This window comes from Bos taurus, chromosome 16 (assembly GCF_002263795.3).
Source record: "Bos taurus isolate L1 Dominette 01449 registration number 42190680 breed Hereford chromosome 16, ARS-UCD2.0, whole genome shotgun sequence".
Taxonomy (NCBI): domain Eukaryota; kingdom Metazoa; phylum Chordata; class Mammalia; order Artiodactyla; family Bovidae; genus Bos; species Bos taurus.
Genome location: NC_037343.1, coordinates 64,604,993 through 64,626,589, shown reverse-complemented (window position 1 = coordinate 64,626,589; position 21,597 = coordinate 64,604,993). Strand labels below are relative to the sequence as shown.

General features: G+C 48.8%; 1 protein-coding gene across 4 annotated transcripts in view; it reads left to right on the top strand.

Annotated features, from left to right (window-relative positions):
- NCF2 (neutrophil cytosolic factor 2) overlaps positions 1-20,870 on the top strand; it is a 33,077-nt gene extending 12,207 nt beyond the window's left edge. Inside the window, exons 4-15 of one of the 4 annotated variants that reach the window (XM_005217265.5) lie at positions 4,425-4,559; positions 5,369-5,476; positions 5,759-5,818; positions 7,476-7,519; positions 9,337-9,478; positions 9,698-9,766; positions 10,959-11,034; positions 13,011-13,036; positions 13,469-13,620; positions 13,730-13,841; positions 17,894-18,071; positions 20,336-20,870. In XM_005217265.5, the coding sequence (XP_005217322.1) occupies positions 4,425-4,559; positions 5,369-5,476; positions 5,759-5,818; positions 7,476-7,519; positions 9,337-9,478; positions 9,698-9,766; positions 10,959-11,034; positions 13,011-13,036; positions 13,469-13,620; positions 13,730-13,841; positions 17,894-18,071; positions 20,336-20,448 (1,215 nt within the window). In that variant the 3' untranslated portion in view covers positions 20,449-20,870. 4 annotated transcript variants of the gene reach the window in all.
- The last annotated feature ends 727 nt before the right edge of the window (positions 20,871-21,597 follow it).

The following is a 21,597-nucleotide window of genomic DNA, read 5'->3' as shown; positions in this document are numbered from 1 at the left end:
ACTAATATCCCTGCAAACATAGATTTTTACTTAGCAGAATCAGTGGAAAAAAGCCCCCTTGCTTGAGTTTCTCAGGCAGAAGAAGCCCAGTGTTCCCAGGGTCACTCAGGGCTAATAATAGAGTCCACAGCTGCCTGTGCCCCTGGGGACACGTGTCTCCGTCCAGCCCCGCCACAGGATAGCAACTTCAGTTCTCCTTGTCTAGGGAAATGAGGCTCTTTGGTGGGCTGGCGTTAGGCCAGCTTCCAGTGTGCAGTCTCTCAACTGTGGTCCTTTTGATGTGTTGGACAAGTTCATTCTTTGTTCTGGGGACTGGCCTGTGCCTCGTAGGATGTTGAGCTACATCCCCGGCTTATACTCACTAGATGCCTGTAGCAACCCATTCCCAGGGTGACAATCGAAAATATCTCTAGACATTGTGGGTCACCCCAGATTGAGAATCATTTACACTAATTAAAGGGTTGAGGGACCAAGAAGCTCTGGAGAAAGCATCCTAAAAAAGTGGCATCAAAGCAGAACTCCATGGGAGGAATGTTCCCCCTGCAGCTGGAGTTGAAATGACCCAGGGGGCAGGAAATCCTGGCTGTGCCGTCCTCTCTGCCAGGGAGGCTGGACTTTTCAGGGTCCCATCTGCCACCTGGGACACTTCAGTCACTTCACTAATTATAAGACCACCCCTCCCTTCCCATCAGAATTCTGAGAAATCATACCAGAAAAGAGTCTCAGGCTTTTCCCAGTCATGGAGTCATAAAAACCTGTTGCTAGAGAAGGTCTTAAGAGTAGGTGTCTGAGAACCAAGCGGGAAGTTTTAAATGGCCTCAAGGTCTCCTTTCTTCCTGCATGCATGTTCACGGGGGTGGATCAGGCCAGTCAAGCATGTTTGCAGGCAGCAACAGCTCCCTGAGGCTAAAAATAGCCCAGGAAGGGAGTCTAGTTCTCCGCTTCTGGGCTTGGTCCCCGTCCCCGTCGTTCAGCACCAGCCAACTAACTATGGGAGAACCAGCCTTGCCACCATACATGTTGTTCAGTTGCTCAGTCGTGTCTGACTCTCTATGACCCCATGGACTGCAGCCCGCCAGGCTTCCCTGTCCTTCACTAGGTCCCAGAGTTTGTTCAAACTCATGTCCATTGAGATGATGATGCCATCCAACCATCTCATCCTCTGTCACCCCCTTCACCGCCTGCCCTTAATCTTTCCCAGCATCAGGGTCTTTTCCAATGAGTCAGCTCTTCGCATCAGGTGTCAAAGTATTGAAGCTTCAGCTTCCGCATCAATTGTTCCGATCAATCTTCAGGGTTGATTTCCTTTAGGATTGAGTGTTTGATCTCCTTGCTGTCCAAGGGACTCTCAAGAGAGTTTTCTAGCACCACAGTTTGAAAGCATTAATTCTTCGGTGTTCAGCCTTCTTTATGGTCCAACTCTCACATCCATACTTGCCTAAATAAACAGTCCTCTTCTATTCTGGATGAGGCCCGGGGCCAATCACAGTGTAGGTGGCAGACTGGTATTGAGAAGTGTAATAGTTTTCCACTGTGTGATAGTCGCTCAGTCGTGTCCAACTCTCTGCGACCCCATAGACTGTAGTCTGCCAGGGATTCTCCAGGCAAGAACACTGGAATGAGTTGCTATTTCCTTCTCCAGTTTTCCACTGCTGAATAGCAAATTGCTGTAAAACAGAGTGGCTTCAAACAATCTGGGCTTCCCTGGTGGCTCAGCTGGTAAAGAATCTACCTGCAATGCTGGAGACCTGGGTTCTGTCCCTGGGTTGGAAATATCCTCTGGAGAAGGGGATGGCTATCCACTCCAGTATTCTGCCCTGGAGAGTTCCATGGACTATTGTCCACGGGTCGCAAAGAGTCAGATGCAACTGAGTGACTTTCACTTAAAACAATTCTCTCATGGTTTCGGGCATCAGGAACCAGAGGCCCTCAGGAGGTTGCAGTAGAGACGTTGGTAGGGGTGCCATCATCTGAAAGCCTGACCGGGGCCAAAGGATCTACTTCCAAGGTGACTTAGGTACCTGGCGAGTTAGGGTTACTTCTTGGTAGGAGGCCTCAGTTTTTTGCCACTTGAACCTCTCCCTAAGGCTGCCTGAGTCCTGTCATGATATGGTAGCTGGCTTTCCCCAGAGGAAATAATGATCCAAGAGGAACTGATACAGAGTGTTGATGTCTTTTCTAACCCAACCTCAAATGTCACATTATGGAAACCTCTCATTTGCATAATATTCTATTCGCTACACATTCAGCTCCCTTGGATGCGGAAGGGACCACACAGGTGGGTGAGTACCAAGAGGTGAGAATCACTGGTGCTGACTCGGAAGCTGGTTGCACTAAAGCAAGGACTTTGGGATCAGAGAGAGAGGGATCAGATCCCAGCCCAACACTTCCTAGTCTTAAACACCTTGGTGAATTCAGTGTCATTTCTGAGCCCCGGGCTCCTTCTCATCTGTAAAGAAAGGCTGAGTAGTTACCCTATACACATTCGCTAACACTTTCATTCATTTTTGCATATGTTTATAATGTCTGCTAGGGCTTCCCAGGTGGCTCCGTGGTAAACAATCCACCTGTCAACGGAGGAAATGCAGGTTCCATCCCCGGGTTGGGAAGATCCCCTGGAGGAGGAAACAGCAGCCCACTCCAGTATTCTTGTCTGGAGAATCCCATGGGCAGAGGCACCTGGCGGGCTATAGTCCACTCGGCCACAAAGATCTGGACACGACTGAGCATCACATAATGCCAGCTAGGGTCAGGCATTAGAGGCCCAAGGGGCCACAAGGTGTCAGCAGCCAAACACCCATGGTCACGCGTAATGTGAGGCGATTGGGTTAGGAGGAGCAAAGTGCTAGGGAAGGATTCTGGAAGCACAGAAGTGAGGCCCCTACCTTGTATGCTGGTTGTGTGGCTTAGAGATAATGCAGATAAAGTGCTTGGCCCATAGTGATGGTCAGTAAATCATATCAATGATCATGATAAAGACGACAGACAGCACTGATTTCCAGTGCTGATTTCCCCGAGTTCTTCATAGATTTAGCTTTGTGACTACAAAGAATCCCCAGATGGTATCAGTCAGCAAACCCAGCCCTGTGGTCTTCCCCCAAATCACATGGGCATTGTCACCCTCCCTGAGAAGGCAGGCAAGACCTCTGTGCTCAGCCTCCCAGCAAGTCCCAAGATAGTTCCGCAGATAACAGTGATGATAGTAGTGAAGAGCTCTAAAGCACCCACCACGTGCCAATTAAACACAGTGCTTTACATGAATTCTTCATTCCTTACAAAAATCTGGAGGCAGGAAACGTTATTATCATCATTTTATAATAATGAGGCCACATAGCAGAAAATAGCCCTGGGATCCCTCCACTGCACTGCCTCCATGCGTTACTGCTTAGAAGGCCAACAATCCCCTTCTCCAACGAGGCCCCAGGTGACCAGCTGTATCTCCTCTCTGAAGCCCTGGAGAACCGCCCACACCCCACCCCAGGGCATCAGGCTGGGACTCCTATCACTCCGACCTGTGAGAAGCCTGCAGCAGCTCCTGGTCACTTAGTCATCCTCCATACATGATGTGAGGAGCCCTAAGAACTGGCTACACTGTCATTAAATAGAAGTAAGTTAGGGATTTCCCTGGTGGTCCAGTGGTTGAGACTTTGCCTTCCAATGCAGGGGGCGTGGGTTTGAGCCCTGGTCAGGGAGCTAAGAGTTCACATGTCTCAGGGCCAAAAAAACCCAAAAATCTAAAACAGAAGCAGTGTTGTAACAAATTCAGTAGAGGTTTTAAAAACAGTCCACGTGAAAAAAAAATCTTAAAAAAGGTAAAGTAAACCCTGCTTATTAGTTGCCATCTTGATTTCCTTCCACTCCAGGTGAAGCGTTGCCCTGGGTCTGTATTGGGTCTCTTTCCAGCTCCAGCGAACTCTTGCCCATAGAGCTTCCTCCTGCCCATATGACTACATTACATCTTGTTACTCCTAGGTTCTAGAATGGGTTCTGTGGATGTAGAACCCTCTATCTCTCCATCCCACATCGTCCAGTCTTTGAGCCCAGGACCAGTGGCAGGAGCCGGTCTGGGAGGCCACAGCATGTATTTTACCCCCAGCTCTTCAAGGGGCCTTGAACACGTCACTGCTGTCCATACCAAAAACACACAACAGCTCTAGCCCACTCCTGACCTCCTTGGTTGTTGAAGGAACGCACACGATGTTGGAGTTTTGCATTACATGGTGTTTTCTTCACACCATCCTTGTGTTAGATATAAGTCAGGAGCCATATTGATTGCACTGTATTGTAGATATCTCCAGGAGAGCTGGGGAAGGGAGAAAGGCCACCAGGCAACGTTCCAGGAGCAAAAAGTGAGAGCTCTTCCCTGCCTGGTCCCTAGATTCGGAGCAGCCTCAAGCTTTATGTTGTGGCCTGTGCTTTTCTAGGTGTTATATAACATTGCTTTCATGTACGCCAAGAGGGAGGAATGGAAAAAGGCTGAAGAACATTTAGCGCTGGCTGTGAGCATGAAGTCTGAGCCGAGACACTCTAAAATCGACAGAGCCATGGAAAGCGTTTGGGTGAGTGCGCTGGTGAAGCAGCAGGTCTGCTTGGGTTCGGATTTGTTTCTGTGCACATGTCGACTGGGAAGCAAAAATGTGGCGCTTTTACTTCCTCTGAGCTCCAGGTAACGCTGATCTTGGGGTCTGTTTCCCTGTGGGATCTTGAATGTGGAAGTCTAAGAAGCTGAGGCCTAGAGGAAGAGACAGCAGAGCCATCCTCATGCCCCTCCAAGGGGGCTCTGGTGGGGGACCGGGGGCAGCACCCAATGGCAGAGGCTGTGCCCGCTTGCTTACCCGCTGGGTTCTCGCAGCCTGGCTCTGGGCCAGACACATGACAGTGCTCGAGAACAAATGCATTGATTATAGGAACAAATGGTGGGAAGTTGAGTTTGAGCACATGTAGGGATGAAGCTTGTTCTAAATCATATTTTTAAACACCAGGAACAAGGGGGCATAAGTCAGTCTGTACATATCTGTCCATGGCTGCGGACAGCAGCCCCAAGAGAGCATGGTCATGGGCCTCGCTCGGGTCCTGGGCCACCCATGTCAGGAGTGACAGCCCTCCGTGAGCCTCACAGAGTGGGGGGGGGGGGCAGCCCCTCTAGGAAAAGAGGGTGCTGGGCAAACAGCACCCACAGACATCTCGGTATAAGGTGACAGTGAAACCAAATGGCCCTCCCCGACACACTAAGAAGTCCAGCCCTGCATGTGGAGAAAAAGCGCTCTTGCGAGGTTCTCTCAATGGATCCGGGCATCTGTTCAGTGAGGGACCAGGGTCATCACCCCCATTTTACAGGTAGGAAAAGACTCTGTCCTCTGTGTTTTAGAAACAGAAGCTGTATGAGCCGGTGGTGATCCCTGTGGGCAGGCTCTTTCGGCCGAACGAGAAGCAAGTGGCTCAGCTGGTCAAGAAGGATTACCTAGGCAAGGCCACGGTGAGTGAGGCCACTCGGTGTCCCCTGAGCCCCCTCTTGCATGAGCCCTGTGGACTGAGGGCAAGGGGACCCTGGAGGAAGGGGTGCCTGCCTCTGGTTCTGTCCTGGGGAGGCAGCTTCTAACCTAAGGGTTGACAAGCCCATCCTTAGCCACCGTCCACCTCTGGAACCAAGTCCCTGTGAGAACAGATCCAGGGTGTGAGGAAGGGATCTTGGGGAGGACAAAGAAGGACGGGCACACAGAGCCAGCACAGCCCTCACACCTCCCTCTCTGAATTTCAGGTGGTGGCCTCTGTGGTAGACCAGGACAGCTTCTCGGGGTTTGCCCCACTGCAGCCGCAGGTGAGGTGGTCCTGCCCTTCTCCACGGGTCTCCAGGGCTCTCTGGGAAAGAGCCAGCTTGGGCAGAGTGCCTGTGCTGAGCGGCCTCATTTTCAGGGCTCTTTTAGCTGAGCTTTCAGTCTGTGGAGGGTGTATGCCTGGCCATGCTTGGTCAGGGATCCCACAGCTGGAAGGGGAACAAGATCATATCCTTGGGTGTCATCTCAAGTCCTCGGGAGCCAGCCCTCCATTTCCCCTTCAAATGCCTGCCTTCGCTTCTCTGAAGTTCCAAGAGAGCTCAGCGTGTCTCATCTCTCCCGAAGCCTTGACCATTCTCTCAGAAAACTGAAACACAGCCATGGAAGGCTTTTGCTCGTTGTCCCTTCTCAGACACAGGACACAGGGGGAGCTCTTCTGGCTGCACCCATCGGCCGCAGGCAGCAATCCCCTCAGGAACATGGGCAGGGGTCCCCAGGGTGAACCATCTTTCCCCCAGGGTGGGCTCAGAGACCGGTTCCAGATAGACTAGATGCCAGTGGGTCTGGAATGTGAAGGTGGCACTTCCTTGTGAAGAGAAGTGGGTCGTGCCGGCTGAGGACAGTTCCAGCTCTGTGGCAACAGAACCAGTATGGGCAGGGGCGTTAGTCCACGCGAGCACAGGGAGGGGTTTCTGAGTGTGCTGGTCCCACGGTCCAGTGTGCACACGCCTGGTCACTCTGAGGGCTGTGCTGGCAGCCTCCCAGGGTCAGAGAGTTGACTGCTGGCCCAGAAGGCAACCAAGGCTGGGGCATCGGAGGCTAAGAGGAACAGAGGAGGAGAGCAAGAGAGGCAAGATTCTTTGACCTCTCTCTTCATCAGAGAGTTGAAGAAAGCCTTGCAGGACTCCCTTGGGCTTTGGGGCACCCAGGGAACTCCCAGAGGGGAAAAAGCCCAGATAACTGGTCTCCATAGGACTCAGGGTAGAACAGGGAACATACTTTAAAAGGAGATTCTTACCTGACCTGTGGACCTTGAGTTGATTTTTATTTATTTAAAAAATTTTTTATTGAGTTATAATTTACACACCATACAATTAATTTACTTCACTTGCACAACCGAATGATCTTGGGTATATTTACAGAGTTATGTAACTATCACCACAGACATAGAGGACTTTTTTTTTTTTTTTGGCCACATGGCATGTGGGATCTAGTTCCCTGACCAGGGATCAAACCCTTGCCCCCTGCTTAGAAGCACAGAGTCTTAGCCACTGGAATGCCAGGGAAGTCCCTTGAGTTGTTTTTTAACTACCCACAGATGTTGTGTGGTAGAGCAGATGCTAATTATAGAGCAGTGCTTTGAGAAACTTCCTAGGAGGGGACAGAGTTCAAGGGCAGAAGCACCCTCATGATGCCATGTTGCTCTGTGACAGCTAAAACTCCAGAAACCAGGTCTGGCTCAAGATGAATTGCTGTACTGGTGAAATCTGGGCCCAGGGAGCTGGTGGGAGGGGTTCTTTTCCAGTGTTTAGTCAGGGTACATGATTGCCTTCTCCCTCACGAGTGTTCTAATTGAGCCAGAAATGCAGTCTTCAATGTTCTGGTCTGGAAGGAGGCTTAAATTACCATTAACCATCTGTTCTGTCTCCCCTCCTTCCCTTGTCGTCCTGGCCTCCTTTATTTCTCCTGCATGTCCGATAGGCAGCTGAGCCTCCACCCAGGCCGAAAACCCCAGAGATCTTCAGGTAAGTTAGATTTAGACCAAAATGCAGGATAGCCAAACTCCCAAGCCTGAACCGAGGGCAACAAACGGGTGAAGAAGGTGAAGCTGGGGTCAGGGTCCAAACTGTGAGGAATTTAGCACATCAGGCTCCTCCTGCCTTCGAGGCTAGGGCGGAATGATGGTGGGAATGGAGCTCTGACTGCAGTGAGGCTGACGGTGGTGACCTGGCTACAGCCGAGGGGTGGCCCTGTGTCCCCAGGCCAGCGTGCACCGAGACAGCAAGGGGTTGTCGCCGAAGGACCGCAGTGTCTGTGGAACACCACCCTCTGAGGGCTGCACACAGACCTCAGGGTGGAGGAGTGGAGGGTGCCCTCCTCTCAGGAGGATCCCCCTCAGAGGCCAGGCTCCCTGGAGCGGGGAGAGCAGAGTGGGAGGCCAGAACGGCTCGTCCTTTCCTGTGTGGGCGCGTTTTTCACTCCCTGTTGGCACATGTTTTCTGAAGAAGGAAGAGGAAGGACTCGAGAAAAAGAAGCCATTCTTCTGTAAGAGGAGAAGCCAAGGATGACAAAACCTACAGCTTTCTTCAGAGTTATCTCTAAGTGAAGAAGCAAGCCCAGCCTCCCCCTCCCCACTAGGGAAGGTTCTAACAAGGAGTGGAGAGAGTGCAAAGCAACTAGAGAAAGGCAGGGGCCTGTGAACTCACCCCGAAGCTCCCCTGTGCTGGGGGAGGCCGTCTCCCCCACAGAGATGAATGCAGGGTCTGGAGACAAAACGAGGGGCCGAAGGGAAGGTAGCAGAGTGGGAGGGAAAGGGAACCAGCCTGGAGAGGCCAGCTGGCCGCAGTCACGCCTTCTGAAGTGGCTCAAATGGGACGCCCCAGAGCAGAGCAGAGCAGGCCTTGAGGAAACGGCAAAGGGGAAATGACATTATGTAAGGCAGAGCAAGGCAGCCTCACATCCCCCCACTGCCTCCCGGCCCATCTCCCCTACTCTCTGTCCTTCCCCCATGGACGGCCTCAGCTGGCTCCAGGGCAGGCATCCCCAACCCCTGGGCCATGGACTGGTTCCAGTCTGTGGCCTGCTGAGGAACTGGACCACACTGTGGGAGGTGAGTGGCAGGGAGTGAGTGAAGCTTCATCTGTATTTACAGCTGCTCCCCATCACTCAAATTATCACCTGAACTCTGCCTCCTGTCAGGCGAGCAGCAGCGTTAGGTTCTCATAGGAACTGGGCCCCTTCCCCTAAAGTCAAGGCGGAATATCCTGAAATTGCCACAAAATAGAAACACAGTCCACAAGAAACACTCTAAACCACTCCCCTGCCCTGGTCCATGGATAAACTGTGTTCCGTGAAACCCACCCCTGGTACCAAAAAGGCTGGGGACTGCTGTTCTAGGGGATTTCTGCCCTCCTCCCCCACTATCCTCCTCACCCGGCGGGTTCTCACCTGCCTGCTCCTTTGCACCCTGGCATCTGATTGGGCCCCGCCTAGACTCGGCCACAAGCACAGCTGGGATCCTTCCTCCTCAGAAGGGAAGGGAGGGCAGGGGTTGCAAGGCGTCATCGAGTGTTGTGTTATGTTGGGTTTTTTTTTAGCTCTTGTCCCACTGCATGTGTGGTTACGGAGCACATTCACATGCAGAGTCCTCTCGGGCCACCAGACAGGCAACTCCCTGCTCACGGTCACCTGGGCAGTTAGAGGTGGGAGTGAGGCTCCCAGCTCCGGGTCCATAGTTGCTGACCCACAGCATCAAGGGAGCAGATGTGGTCCAGGCTAGATGGTGGATGGGATCTCGTATCTTGTGTCTACCCCTCCTCTTCTCCCCACCCCCATCCCGCAGGGCCCTGGAAGGGGAAGCCCACCGAGTGTTGTTTGGGTTTGTGCCTGAGACACCAGAGGAGCTGCAGGTCATGCCAGGGAACATCGTCTTTGTCTTGAAGAAGGGCAATGATAACTGGGCTACGGTCATGTTCAACGGGCAGGTATTCAGAGGATGGGGGGGTGGGTGGGTTAATGGCACAGGATCCTGGCAGCACATGGCAAGCTTTTTGAGGAGCAGCGTCTGCCGCCTTACATGCAGGCAGCTGCCCCTCTTTCACCTGTCCCCCCACCCCTCCCCCGTCTCCGGGTGTCCTGCCCTGTGGCTACTGACGAGTGCATCTTTGTTTCCCACTTTCTGGCTCCACAATGCTGCACTGCAGAAGGGGCTTGTTCCCTGCAACTACCTTGAACCAGTTGAGCTGCGGATCCATCCTCAGCAGCAGCCCCAGGTAACGTAATGCCAAGGGCTGACCCGTTCCCTTCCCACCCCTGAACCCTGCCACCGACAGACCATGGAGGGGAGCAGAGAGGAAGACGCCCTGAGGACTCATTAGTCCTGAGCCCACCTTGAGTTGGTACCAGCCGCTCAGAGCTGAACCTAGGGATGAAAGAAAAAACCCAGATGTGCTGAGTGGAGGCATCAGCAGGTCCTATTGGGCCCCCAGCTCTGTGATTTCTCCTGGTCAGGGGTGACTTGACCACAGCTACAGCATGTGATGACTTAGGTCTTCCCAGATGTCTTCTTCACCAGGAAGACGAGTCAACGTGCTGGCTGGTGAAATCCATTCACCAAAGGAAATCTGCTTTAGAGCATTGAATCAGAGCAGACCTTGCCAGCCACTGCTTCTGATGCCGCTGCCACCCCCACCCCACCCCCCCCCCCATCTCGATGACCTGCCCTTCTGCCAGGCCTGGGGAGTGGTCTTTGTTGGATCTGTGCAGATGCCTGATGGCAATGGATCCTGTCTCTCTCTAGACTGTGCGACCAGTTGTCCTCTGTGGTGTTGGCCGTCCCTGGTCAGAGTCACGATGTCCAGATGACTGGAAAAGTTCTAAATGCCATGTAGATGAGAAGTGGCACGTTTCTTTTGAAGGGGCAAGGTGTAGAGTGAGAGAGTGAGCTTAGACAAGGGTCCTACCCTGCCCCCAGTGGGTTTCCAGTGTGGTAATTGGGGTGATTAGGCAGCAAGGGCTTTGTAGCTGGAGGGTTAGAATTCTTATTTTCTCATTATTATTTCTACTGTGATTATTTTCACCAGGCCCACTCTGCTTCCCATTGAATCAATACTTTCCTTCAGTTCAGTTCAGTTGCTCAGTCATGTCTGACTCTTTGCAACCCTATGGACTGTGGTACGCCAGGCTTCCCTGTCCATCATGAACTCCTGGAGTTTACTCAAACTCATATGCATTGAGTCGGTGATGCCATCCAACCATTTCATCCTCTGTTGTCCCCTTCTCTTCCTGCCTTCAATCATTCCCAGCCCTTAGTCTCCACTAAATGTCATCACCACTCCAACTTTTAGGAAGTTGTTTGCATCTGGCTCCCTTCCATGGTGGTCTGCAGGGTCTCCCCGACTCCTATCCCTGCCTAAGAACTGTGTCTGCATGAAGGTTCTCACCCTCTCTTCCTGTCCCCTCCAGGAAGAAACCTCCCTGGAGTCTGATATCCCAGCTCCCCCGAGTTCCAGTGCTCCTGGAAGACCCCAGTTGTCACCAGGTTAGTGTCTCTGGAGGACCATCCCGGGATTGGGTGCAGGAGTGCTCCAGGCTGCCTTCCCATGGAGGGTTGCTCTCCCAGCCTGACAGCATCTGGTTTCTTGTTCTCCCAGCTTATGATCATGGGGCCCCCGAGCACCCCATCTCCTGTGTCACTCACCCACCCCAAACACAGGAAAACAGAAGTCCTTCCTACCTGCCTGCTCCAGAACATGCATGGAGCATGGGTAAAGGCAGCTGCTTTCTGGCAGGCTGTGAGCATCCCAACTCAATCAGTCATTAAGTCGTGGGACCTTATCCCAGGAGGAAAGGTTCAACTAATTGAACCTGTTGACTTCAGAGCGGGGTGGAGTGGTTCTTTTCAAACGACTGAGGAGCTCTATCTAGAAAAGAAACTGCAGAGCCCTGGAGGATGGACAAAGGACCACGGGGCAGACATGAAAGGGAGACTCTCCTGATATGTGGAGACGGCTGCCCTGGGAAGTCATGGACTTTTGGTCACTAATGCGGGTTAAGCAGATCCTGAGTAAGTGCTTGGTAGAGATGCATTGAATAGGTGGTTTGTCCAGATCCTAGATCAATGACTGTCATGCCCACCTGATCATCAGAATCACTTGGGATGCTCCCCACCCCTATTTTTACTTTGAAAATATCAAACCTACAGAAAGGTTCAAAGTATGGTACAACATGAACACAAGAATATCTTTCACTTAAATTCAGTAATTGTTAACATTTTGCACCATGTACTTGGGCTGTTCCTCTTGTTAATGTAATTTTTTTTCTAGTTGCTGAACCACTTGAAACTAAGTTACAGACTCATGACACTTCACCCTGCACTTCAGCATCTGAATCCTAAGAACAAGGATGCTTTTCTGCACAAGCACAATATAATTGTTGTATCTAGGATAGTGTTAATATATTATATATTATTATATAATATAGATTATATAATTCATATTCAAATTTCTATTATCCCCCAATGTCCTTGACAGCTTTCTTGAATTTGTATTTTCTGTCTAGGGGCCCATCAAGGATCACATATTAACCTAGGAAGATTTTAAGAATGTAGAATCAAAGGCCTTTGATTCTGATTTTTTAGGACTGGAATCAGGTTTAGAAACCTGTTTTTCTAGGGGAAAAAAAAAAAAAAATCCCAAGTGATTCTAATGATCAGCTGTTTGAGATCAGTGGTCTTTTTTGATTATGCACTGCTGTTTCCATGGTGAATATCTTTATACATACTTTTCTTATATAAATTATATGTGTTTAGTCACTCAGTCATGTTTGACTCTTTGCAATCCTATAGACTGTAGCCCACCAGGTTCCTCTGTTCATGGGATTCTCCAGGCAAGAATACTGGAGTGGGTAGCCATTCCCTTCTTGGGTTGGGAACCAATCCCAACCATAAGATTGAACCTAGGTCTCCTACATTGCAGGCAGATTCTTTACCATCTGAACCACTGGGGAAACCCCATAAATTATACATGTACTGCTATATTAATATATTTTATACATTAGAAAACATACAAAAGATAAAGGACAAATTAAAAATACGCAGTTATTTCTTCTTGTGGCCCCTGGCTCATCTCACACTCCCTGAATTTGTTTCGATGGAGCCCACTGCTTTAACTGACCTTTGGGAATCTTGCATGATACCACTACACCAGCAGCACTACTATTAACACTCCTTTGGGATCCCTCCCTAACCGCATGGGCTGGTGAAGATGTGATGGTCCTTTGCGAATTACCTATATGCTCCCTAGAAGCAGAGACCAGGTTCATTTTGTGTTCATGGCTTTGCCCTTCACATCTACCCAATGATTTCCCCCACAGTTTATTAAGGTTAATAATCACCCCACAGGTTAAAGCGTATGAAGTTGGGCGCCTGGTTCTAAGCGGTTTTGTCTTGTGTATGGCAGGGGCTGAGAGTGTTCATTCATCATCTTCCTTTGTTTTACTCTCACCTTCTCCATTTAGGTCAGAAAGGAAAAGAAGAGCCCAAGGTAATCTTTTTTTTCCTTGTACTATTTCAAGTGGTAGAGAAAGAGCGAGCTTAGGTTGCCCACCTAACCATTTCCACGGGTGGTGTCCTTGGATTGTAGAAAGAGCCCCAAGGGAAGGGGTAGAAGAGTTGTTACCGTACATACAGGGACCAGGGACCCCTCTCCCCCACCGCATTTGACAATCTCCCCCTCTTCCATGCACACACTGCCTGCTGGCCCATGGCTGGTGGGCCAGGTATCACCCATAGAAATTTTCATCCAAGCAGGAGTTGAGCTGGAGGACAGGACTCTGAAGGCCTTCTCACGCTAGTGTGAAACCAGGCACTTCTGAGCTTTTCCCCACCACGGGGGTACTTACTCCCTGGGATCCAGTATGTTGCTCGGAGGAAGCCTCAGGCACTCACAGATTCCTTCTGCTGGCTCTCCCAGCAGGAAATCAAGCTCAGTGTCCCCAAGTCCTACACACTCAAGGTGCATTACAAGTACACGGTGGTCATGGAGACTCAGTTCAGGCTCCCCTACAGCCAGGTCCGGGACATGGTGGCTAAGAAGCTGGATCTCCTGCCGGAACACACTAAGCTGAGGTGAGCTGCACATAGGGAGACGGAGGGTACAGCCGGGAGCCCGCTGTGGGCCAGAGGATGGGCCCGCCCTGCTGTTCTGACTTGCTTCTTCCTCATTACCTCTACCCAGCTACCGTCGTCAGGACAGCAATGAGCTGGTGCCCCTTTCAGAATTCAGCATGAAGGATGCCTGGGCCCAAGTGAAAAACTACTGCCTGACGCTGTGGTGTGAGAACACCGTGGTGAGTGCCCAAGGGCCTGTAAGGCTGGATTTCTAACAGGCCACTTCCTCCACAACACTTGAGCATTCACCCAGGGCCTGCTGGGAGCCTAGCCCTAGGTGTAGTGTTGGGAACATGGCAGGTAACAAGCCGCAGCTCTGGCATCCTCACCCGGGGTGCAGCCGAGAGAGGTTTTCCCACAAGAGCGGAGCAGGCCCAGGAGCCCACAGAAAGCTTCAGGTCCCTTCCATCTGCGGCCACACCTAAGGTTCAGGCTCGATCAAGCAAGGTTAGAATGAAGTCGCAGCTTGAGGCTGAGTTCATGGCCATTCTTCACCTTAAGTTTCCATGGGGAAGGACATTTGGGAGTGAAAAAAAAAAAAATAGCGAGTGTTTCTTTCATGAAGACGACTTGGATAACAACCTTTCACTAACAGCAAACACCTACTGAGAACTTTCTGTGTACTGCACACTGTGCTAAGGGCACTCTGTGTATTAATTCTTACAACCTGCATAACTCTGTGAGGTACGTATTGTTATCCTGTTTTATAATGTAGGTAACAAGGCAAAGCGAGGTCCACCTGACGAACATTACTCAGAGCCTGCCTATACTCTTGAACAGGGCTCCCATCCGCTGTTAGGAGTCAGGCTGCACAGCAGGAGGTGAGAGGCCCATCAGCAAGTGAAGCTTCATCTGTGTTTACAGATGTTCCCCATCACTTACATTACTACTTGAGCTCTGAAAGTGACAGGGAAAGTCGCTCAGTCATGTCCAACTTGTTGCGACCCCATGGACTCTACAGTCCGTGGAATTCTTCAGGCCAGAATGCTGGAGTGGGATCTTCTCCAGGGGAATCTTCCCAACTCAGGGGTCGAACCCAGGTCTCCCGCATTGGGGGCAGATTCTTTACCAGCTGAGCCATCAGGGAAGCCCACCTGAGCTCTACCTCCTGTCAGATGAGCGACGGCATTAGATTCTCGTAGAAGCTCGAACCCCAATGCAAACTGTGCCTGTGAAGGAACTAGGTTGTGTGCCCCTTACGATGGTCATCCCAAAACCAGCCCCACCTTACCCAACTCCAGGTCTGTGTTAAAACCGTCACTTCCATGACACCGGTCCCTGGTGCCAAAAAAGGCTGGGAACTGCTGCTCTTGAACACCTCAGTGTACTGACAGTAAAAGGGCAGGTTAGCCGTAGGCCCTGGGGTCTAGAAGAGCTAAACTGACTTTCCAGTAAGAATGAGGGAGTCAGGAGCAAAGTTCGAGGCTAGAAGTAGCAGCTACACGTTAGTACTCTTTGGCTTTGTCCCTTAGTCTCCCTAGGAAACGTTGCCATTTCTTTTTGCTGTAGATGTTCATTTTCCCTCCCAACAATGGTCCTTGAAAATCATCCATCTGCTTTCTGTCAACAAAGTTTTTTGTCTTTTATGTCATTTCAAATAAGTGGATGGTACAGTATATATATTAATAGTCCATTTCTTTTGAATGCTGAATGGTATTCCATTGTATGGATACCACAACTGGCTTATTCATTCAGCTGTTGGTGTGCATTTGGGTTGTTTCCAGCGTTTATCTAATGACATTAATTCTTCAACAAACATTTGCTGGGCACATGTCTCTAGATAGGTACTGGAAATATAAAAACTAGTAAGACACAGGCCTTTTTTCATGAGGGGAAGAGCAAGCAGATGACTACAAAGCGTGTGTGAAGTAAACTGATGGAGACACACAAGTGCTTTACTCTGTTATGTAAGCATTTACATAACATCGGGAGGGTATCTCACCCAAAAATGCTGGAGGGAAGTGGGACAAGTCTTCCTAGAGACTGAAATTGTCTTGAAGCTTATCCTGAAAATGGTGCGTAGTAATTAGCAAGGTGGAGGAGGTTAGGATGGATGTATTATATAGATGGAAAAAACAGGAGGGCAGACCACAAGAATCAGCACAGTGGGAAAAGGGGCTCATTGTTGATGGGCAGGGACAGCGGTGGGAAAAGTGTTGGAAAAACCACAGGACCAGAGAGAGGTAGCCTTGGACACTGCTGTGCTAGGTTGATATTGTGAGCAGGGAAGAAGATAAGTGAGGTCTTGCTCTGGATTGGTAATTTAAAGGGCATATGAGCGAGGCAGAGAAATCAGCTAGGCTGGCTGGTGGGCTTCCTCTGAGTAAACAGCTCCCGACCCACAATCGGGCGGCTGGGGAGTCCTGACACAGAGACCATGAGCCTGCAGTTCCCACTGCCCAAAGCTCTCGAGTGGGGTCCCGTTGACACTTCAGTTCCTCTTCTCACCTGCTTCCTGCTTTAGCCTTTGTCAACAGTGGCATCTGCAGTTTTATCTGCCTAGGGGGTATAAAATTGAATAGCTCCTAAGGGAATCCTTGGTCAGCTACTAGTTTTCAGCCACAAGTGGACTTTTGAGACCATAGAAATGACCACAGCAGGAAAGCTATTCCAGACATGTAGGCCATGGGCCCAGCGAGTCCTTCCTCCAAACCCTCATCCCCACAGCTGGGTAGTGGTTACTGCTCAGTTAGGGAAGTGTCTCCTTTGCATTCAAATCAAAGACAAATGTTTGATGGGGGAAAAAAAAATGGGAGGGGAAGAACTAAAGAGGATAGGTCTGGAGGAAGGCCCTGTAGTAAACCCCACAAAGTAAACTTAGGGGTTAGAGTTCAGAAAATTGTTTCAGGAAGTGCAGCCACTGGATCTGAGACCTCTGGCACCAACCAAGGTCCGTCTAGTCAAGGCTATGGTTTTTCCAGTGGTCGTGTATGGATATGAATTGGACTATAAAGAAAGCTGAGTGCCGAAGAATTGATGCTTTTGAACTGTGGTGCTGGAAAAGACTCTTGAGAGTCCCTTGGACTGCAAGGAGATCCAACCAGTCCATCCTAAAAGAGATCAGTCTTGGGTGTTCAATTGGAGGAACTGATGTTGAAGCTGAAACTCCAATACTTTGGCCACCTGATGTGAAGAGCTGACTCATTTGAAAAGAAAGACTGAGGGCAGGAGAAGGGGAAGACAGAGGATGCAATGGCTGGATGGCACCACCGACTCGATGGAAGGGTTTGGGTGGACTCTGGGAGTTGGTGACGGCCACGGAGCCCTGGCGTGTGCGGTTCACGGGGCTGCAGCGTCGGCCACGGCTGAGCTGGCCTGGCTGGAAGGCCTAGGACCCAGGGGCGAGTGGGTGTCCACGCAAAGTGTCCCTTCAAAGTGTGAAAGGTCACTCCAGGTTTTCCAATAATCTGTTTTCGGACTAATCCCTTCAGTTCTGTCTTGAAAGGATTCCTATTAGTTCAGTTCGTTTTTTTTAGTTCAGTTCTAAATGTGAATTTGTTGTTCAGTCGTGTTCGACTCTGTGACCCCATGGACTGCAGCATGCCAGGCTTCCCTATCCTTTCCCATCTCCTGGAGTTTGCTCAGATTCATGTTCATCGAATTGGTGCTGCTATCTACGCATCTCATCCTCTGCTGCCCCCTTCTCCTGTTGCCTTCAATCTTTCCCAGCATCAGGGTCTTTCCCAATCAGTCAGCTGGTCATATCTGGTGGCCCAAGTATTGGAGCTTCAGCTTCAGCATTACTTCACTGTAAACGTTGATTTTGTTGTTTTAAATTATTTTTTGTTGTTTTGTTAATGATTGTTAACTCCCACAGGGAGTTCCTGATTAATTTGGGATGGTGCAGACAAGTTTGCCTTTCTGTAACAAGGTGCCCAGTGTTATGGGTACTGGGGAAGGGGTGTTGGATTTGGGAGTTAGGTTTGACTTTGGGTTCCTTTACTTACTTGTGATTCAATCTGTCTCTCCATCTAAGAAAAATTACCAGTTATACCTACCCTTTTTGCGATTAACATGTTTCAGTAGCATTTTAAGACGATCTACGGTCCTGTGTCCACCCATCCAGTGTTCATAAAGTATACACCAGGTCTATGTTTGGCACTGATCACAAACTTGGCTTTGAGTTTATATCCCAGGTGCTACATTGACATTTTGCTGATTGATTCCTTCAGTGATGTTCAATGTTCATGGCAGGAAGTTAGGAAAACTAATAGGCCCTTTACTATTTCAGGGTGACCAGGGCTTTCCAGATGAACCCGAAGAAAGCAAAAAATCTGATGCTAATAACCAGACAACAGAACCTGAGCTTAAGGAAGGGAGCAAAGTGGTTGCTCTCTTCAGTTACGAGGCTACCCAGCCAGAAGACCTGGAGTTCCTGGAAGGGGACGTCATCCTGGTGATATCAACGGGTAAGTGCTACTCCTGGAGTGCAGAAACGAATGCACACGTTAGCAGCAATAAATACAAGTACAGAGAGAAGAAAACATCAATTAGCCGCAAACTTTAGTCAATGGTTACAATTTCCTTCCCAGTTCTTAGTGGGAGGGAACAAAACTGAGTGTGTTCACCTTTCCATCTGTTGCTCTCCTGGGCAGGGAAGCAACCAATGGCAGACTTGAGTCACACATTAAAGACTGTTTTGGAAGCCGCGGGTTCTCACACTGGAGTTAATGGATTTGAAGAGGGCTTCAACCACTGTGTGTCTGCACCGAGCCACGTGATAGTGATGTTTTGCAAACTACAGGTCTTCGAATTGATGTACTTTTTGAAGATGAGGGAAGAAGGGCATACATTTTGCCTTAAAAACAACTATTCGGAATCGTGCTCTCTGCTACTTCCCAGGTTGTTATAAATCAAAAACAGTAAAAATTAAAATAAGTGGAGGGTCCTAATTTACTGCTTCTCAAACTTAAGTATGCTCATGCATCTTTTGTAATTTGTTAAAGATTCTGATTCAGGTCTGGGGTGGGGCCCGCTAATCTGCATTTTTAACCAGCTTCCAGGCGATGCTGATCTACTGACCATACTGAGAAGCAGCATTCTATTAATAACTCATGGTTTGACACTCTTCTTTCTTTACCTGGTAACAAGTCATATCAAAAGTTTCATTCACATGGCCGAAATCTTGTACGTTAGCAATGCAAAACAGTGAAGACAGAACACCATTATCAATTGTAACAGAAAATTAACAGATTAAGAAATAAGCGGGAGATTTTCAAGTTAGTGGGGGTGAAGAGTGAGTATACCAGACTGCAGCAACAATATAAGAAGTGAAAAACAAACAGGGTGCATGGATGGTGCGTATATTCTAAAAGGGAGAATGGAAACTCAGTTATGAGAGTTGGATTTAACTCCCCAAGCCATTTTTTAAGTGTCAGTACCAAGCAACTGGCGAAATTTGTTTTTCAGGGGTGGGGATGAGATGAAGATGAACAAATGCTCTGAAAAGTCTTCTGAGTAGATATGGAGAGAAGGTGGTATACTCTTTACTGGGATTTGTATAGAAGTTTAAGTTGGTTTAATTCAGGAAGTATCTATGTAAGATTTTGAAACTTTCGTAACACATAGGGAAATAGAATTCAGCATAAACATTGTATAGGGCCGAGGGGTTGAGTTCAGTTGTATTCAAGTTATGAGATGGTTTTATTCCAAAAGTTTCTCAAATTTTAAATGTGAACCCTCTGGGGAACTTGTTAAAATGGATTCCGAATCAAGTTTGGGGTGGGACCTGAGATTTGGCATTTCTAACAAGCTCCCAGGATCCAGCACAACAAATGCTGATACTCGTATCATAGAAGAAAGAATCAAGACAAAAGTTTGCAATTGGAATTCCCTTGGGTGAACTCAGATGCCCAGCCACACTCCACACTAATGGACAGTTTCTGGGGACAGGATCCAAGTACCACATGGTGTTGCTATAATATCTGATGGAGACATGTTACATCCAAAGATGAGCCTCTGATCTAAACAGCTTCTATGGTCTGTTGGATAGGCTCTAGAATAGGTCACAGCTACCTAAGGTGTCTGATATTTAGTGGCAGAAATGACCCCGAACAAGCTATTAATCTCTTGTGTCTTCTCAGAACGTAGACTGAGTTACGTTCCCCTGGAATGTAGCTTTTAACCACAGAAAACTTAAAATGGGAATATTATCTATAACTGAGTTATGAAGTCTATGCACATACTTTATTAAAGTCTCAAAATAGGTGCTATGAAAACTCTTGTATTTTATAAACACGGACTGAACCCGTCATTAGCTCCAACTCTCAATTCTTTGATCATTCACTAGTGAACAATCATTATTTATCTATTTAACCAATGGCATATCCCTGTCCTGTAATCAAAACAAAGGTTCCCAACAAAGCTAAAACTCTATGTTAAAAAAAAACCAAACCACCTCATACATAAGGATTCATTGTTTAATTTCTTTCACTTTGGTAACTTTTTGAAGACTCTCATTTTTCTGCATTTTACTTCTCTGTGTCTAAAACAGAAACCAATCATGAGATAGCGCCTATGTTTGCTCTTACCAGTCACTTTTCCAATGTTGACTTTTCCCTGTTGGCACAACTGGGGGTGAAGACAGACCGACCCAGTTCTGTGTGGACTACGTGGGTGAGGGACTTCTCCTATCCTCATTGTAGAAGTCAACGTATACTTTTCCTTTTATCAGTGAATGAAGAATGGCTGGAAGGGGAGTGCAAAGGGAAGGTTGGCATTTTCCCCAAAGCTTTTGTTGAACAACATCCAACTACAGACTTGGAAAGCACGCCCGGAAGAGTCTAGGATGTTTCACAACCTACAACGTTGAAGAAAAGGAAGTACTATTGCTTACAAGGTTTGGCATGCCTCCGCTATACATTTGAGAGACACCTCTGGAATTATTAATTCATCCATTAAAGTATTAATCCATCATCAAGTAATATTCATGAAATAAATATTAATTCATTTAACTCTTCCATTAAAACTTAACCTATTAGACAATGACGTGAGAACTTACAATGATTACCTTGAAGACAGGGAGGGGTGGTGGTCGGAAATGTCTGGAAGAGGGGGGTCTTCTAGGCTGCAGAAAATCTGTTTCTTGCTTGGAATGCTGGCTACCCAGGTGTGTTCGGTTTGTGAAAATTCACCGAGCTGTATACTTACTATTGGTACACTTCTCTCTATACGTGTGATGACTCAATAAAAAATGTACAAAAACAAGATACCCAGAGTGCAGGCCCAAGACCTGAGTATAAGTATCCCCACTCCTACACCGTTACTATCGCAAACTCCCAGGGACTGAGGTAACTTTACAGGTAGTTCAGAAGATGTGAGCATGCACGCCTGCACACACAAAACTAACATTTTGGGGACTGAAAGTCTCGCTGCTTAAACAGAACCTAGACTGAGTTATGTTCCCCTGGAATATAGCTTTTAATTTCACAGAAAATTAAAATACTGGAACTACATCCCTTGGTTTCTTCTCATGGAAGGCACCTGTTACAGAGCTCAATGGAGAGCCCATGCACTGACACTTGGGTGAAAAGCCCCTTGGTTTCTTCTCCTGGAGGGCACCTGTTACAGAGCTCAATGGTGAGTCCACGCACTGACACTTGGGTGAAAAGCGGCCGTGCTCAGGAAGCCAGGTGCTTAGTGCTGTCCCTCTACATCTGCTTCTCAGGATTAACTTGGGTGAGTTTCCATAAATTCCAAAGGCCTGGCCTTAATTCCCCTTCCTCTTGCGGAATATTCTGTTCACAATTTTTCAAGTGTGTAGGTGCTTATGAAAAGCACATTTAGGAGACAAACCGTGGACTGAATCAACATCAGTGTGAAAATGCAGCTGGTGGCTGTGCACACACAGGTGAGGTGCAGTGTTGGCTCACGCACACAGTGAAGGCCAGCAGGCCACCGCTGGAAATCAGGGGACACAACTTGAAGAAAGACAAC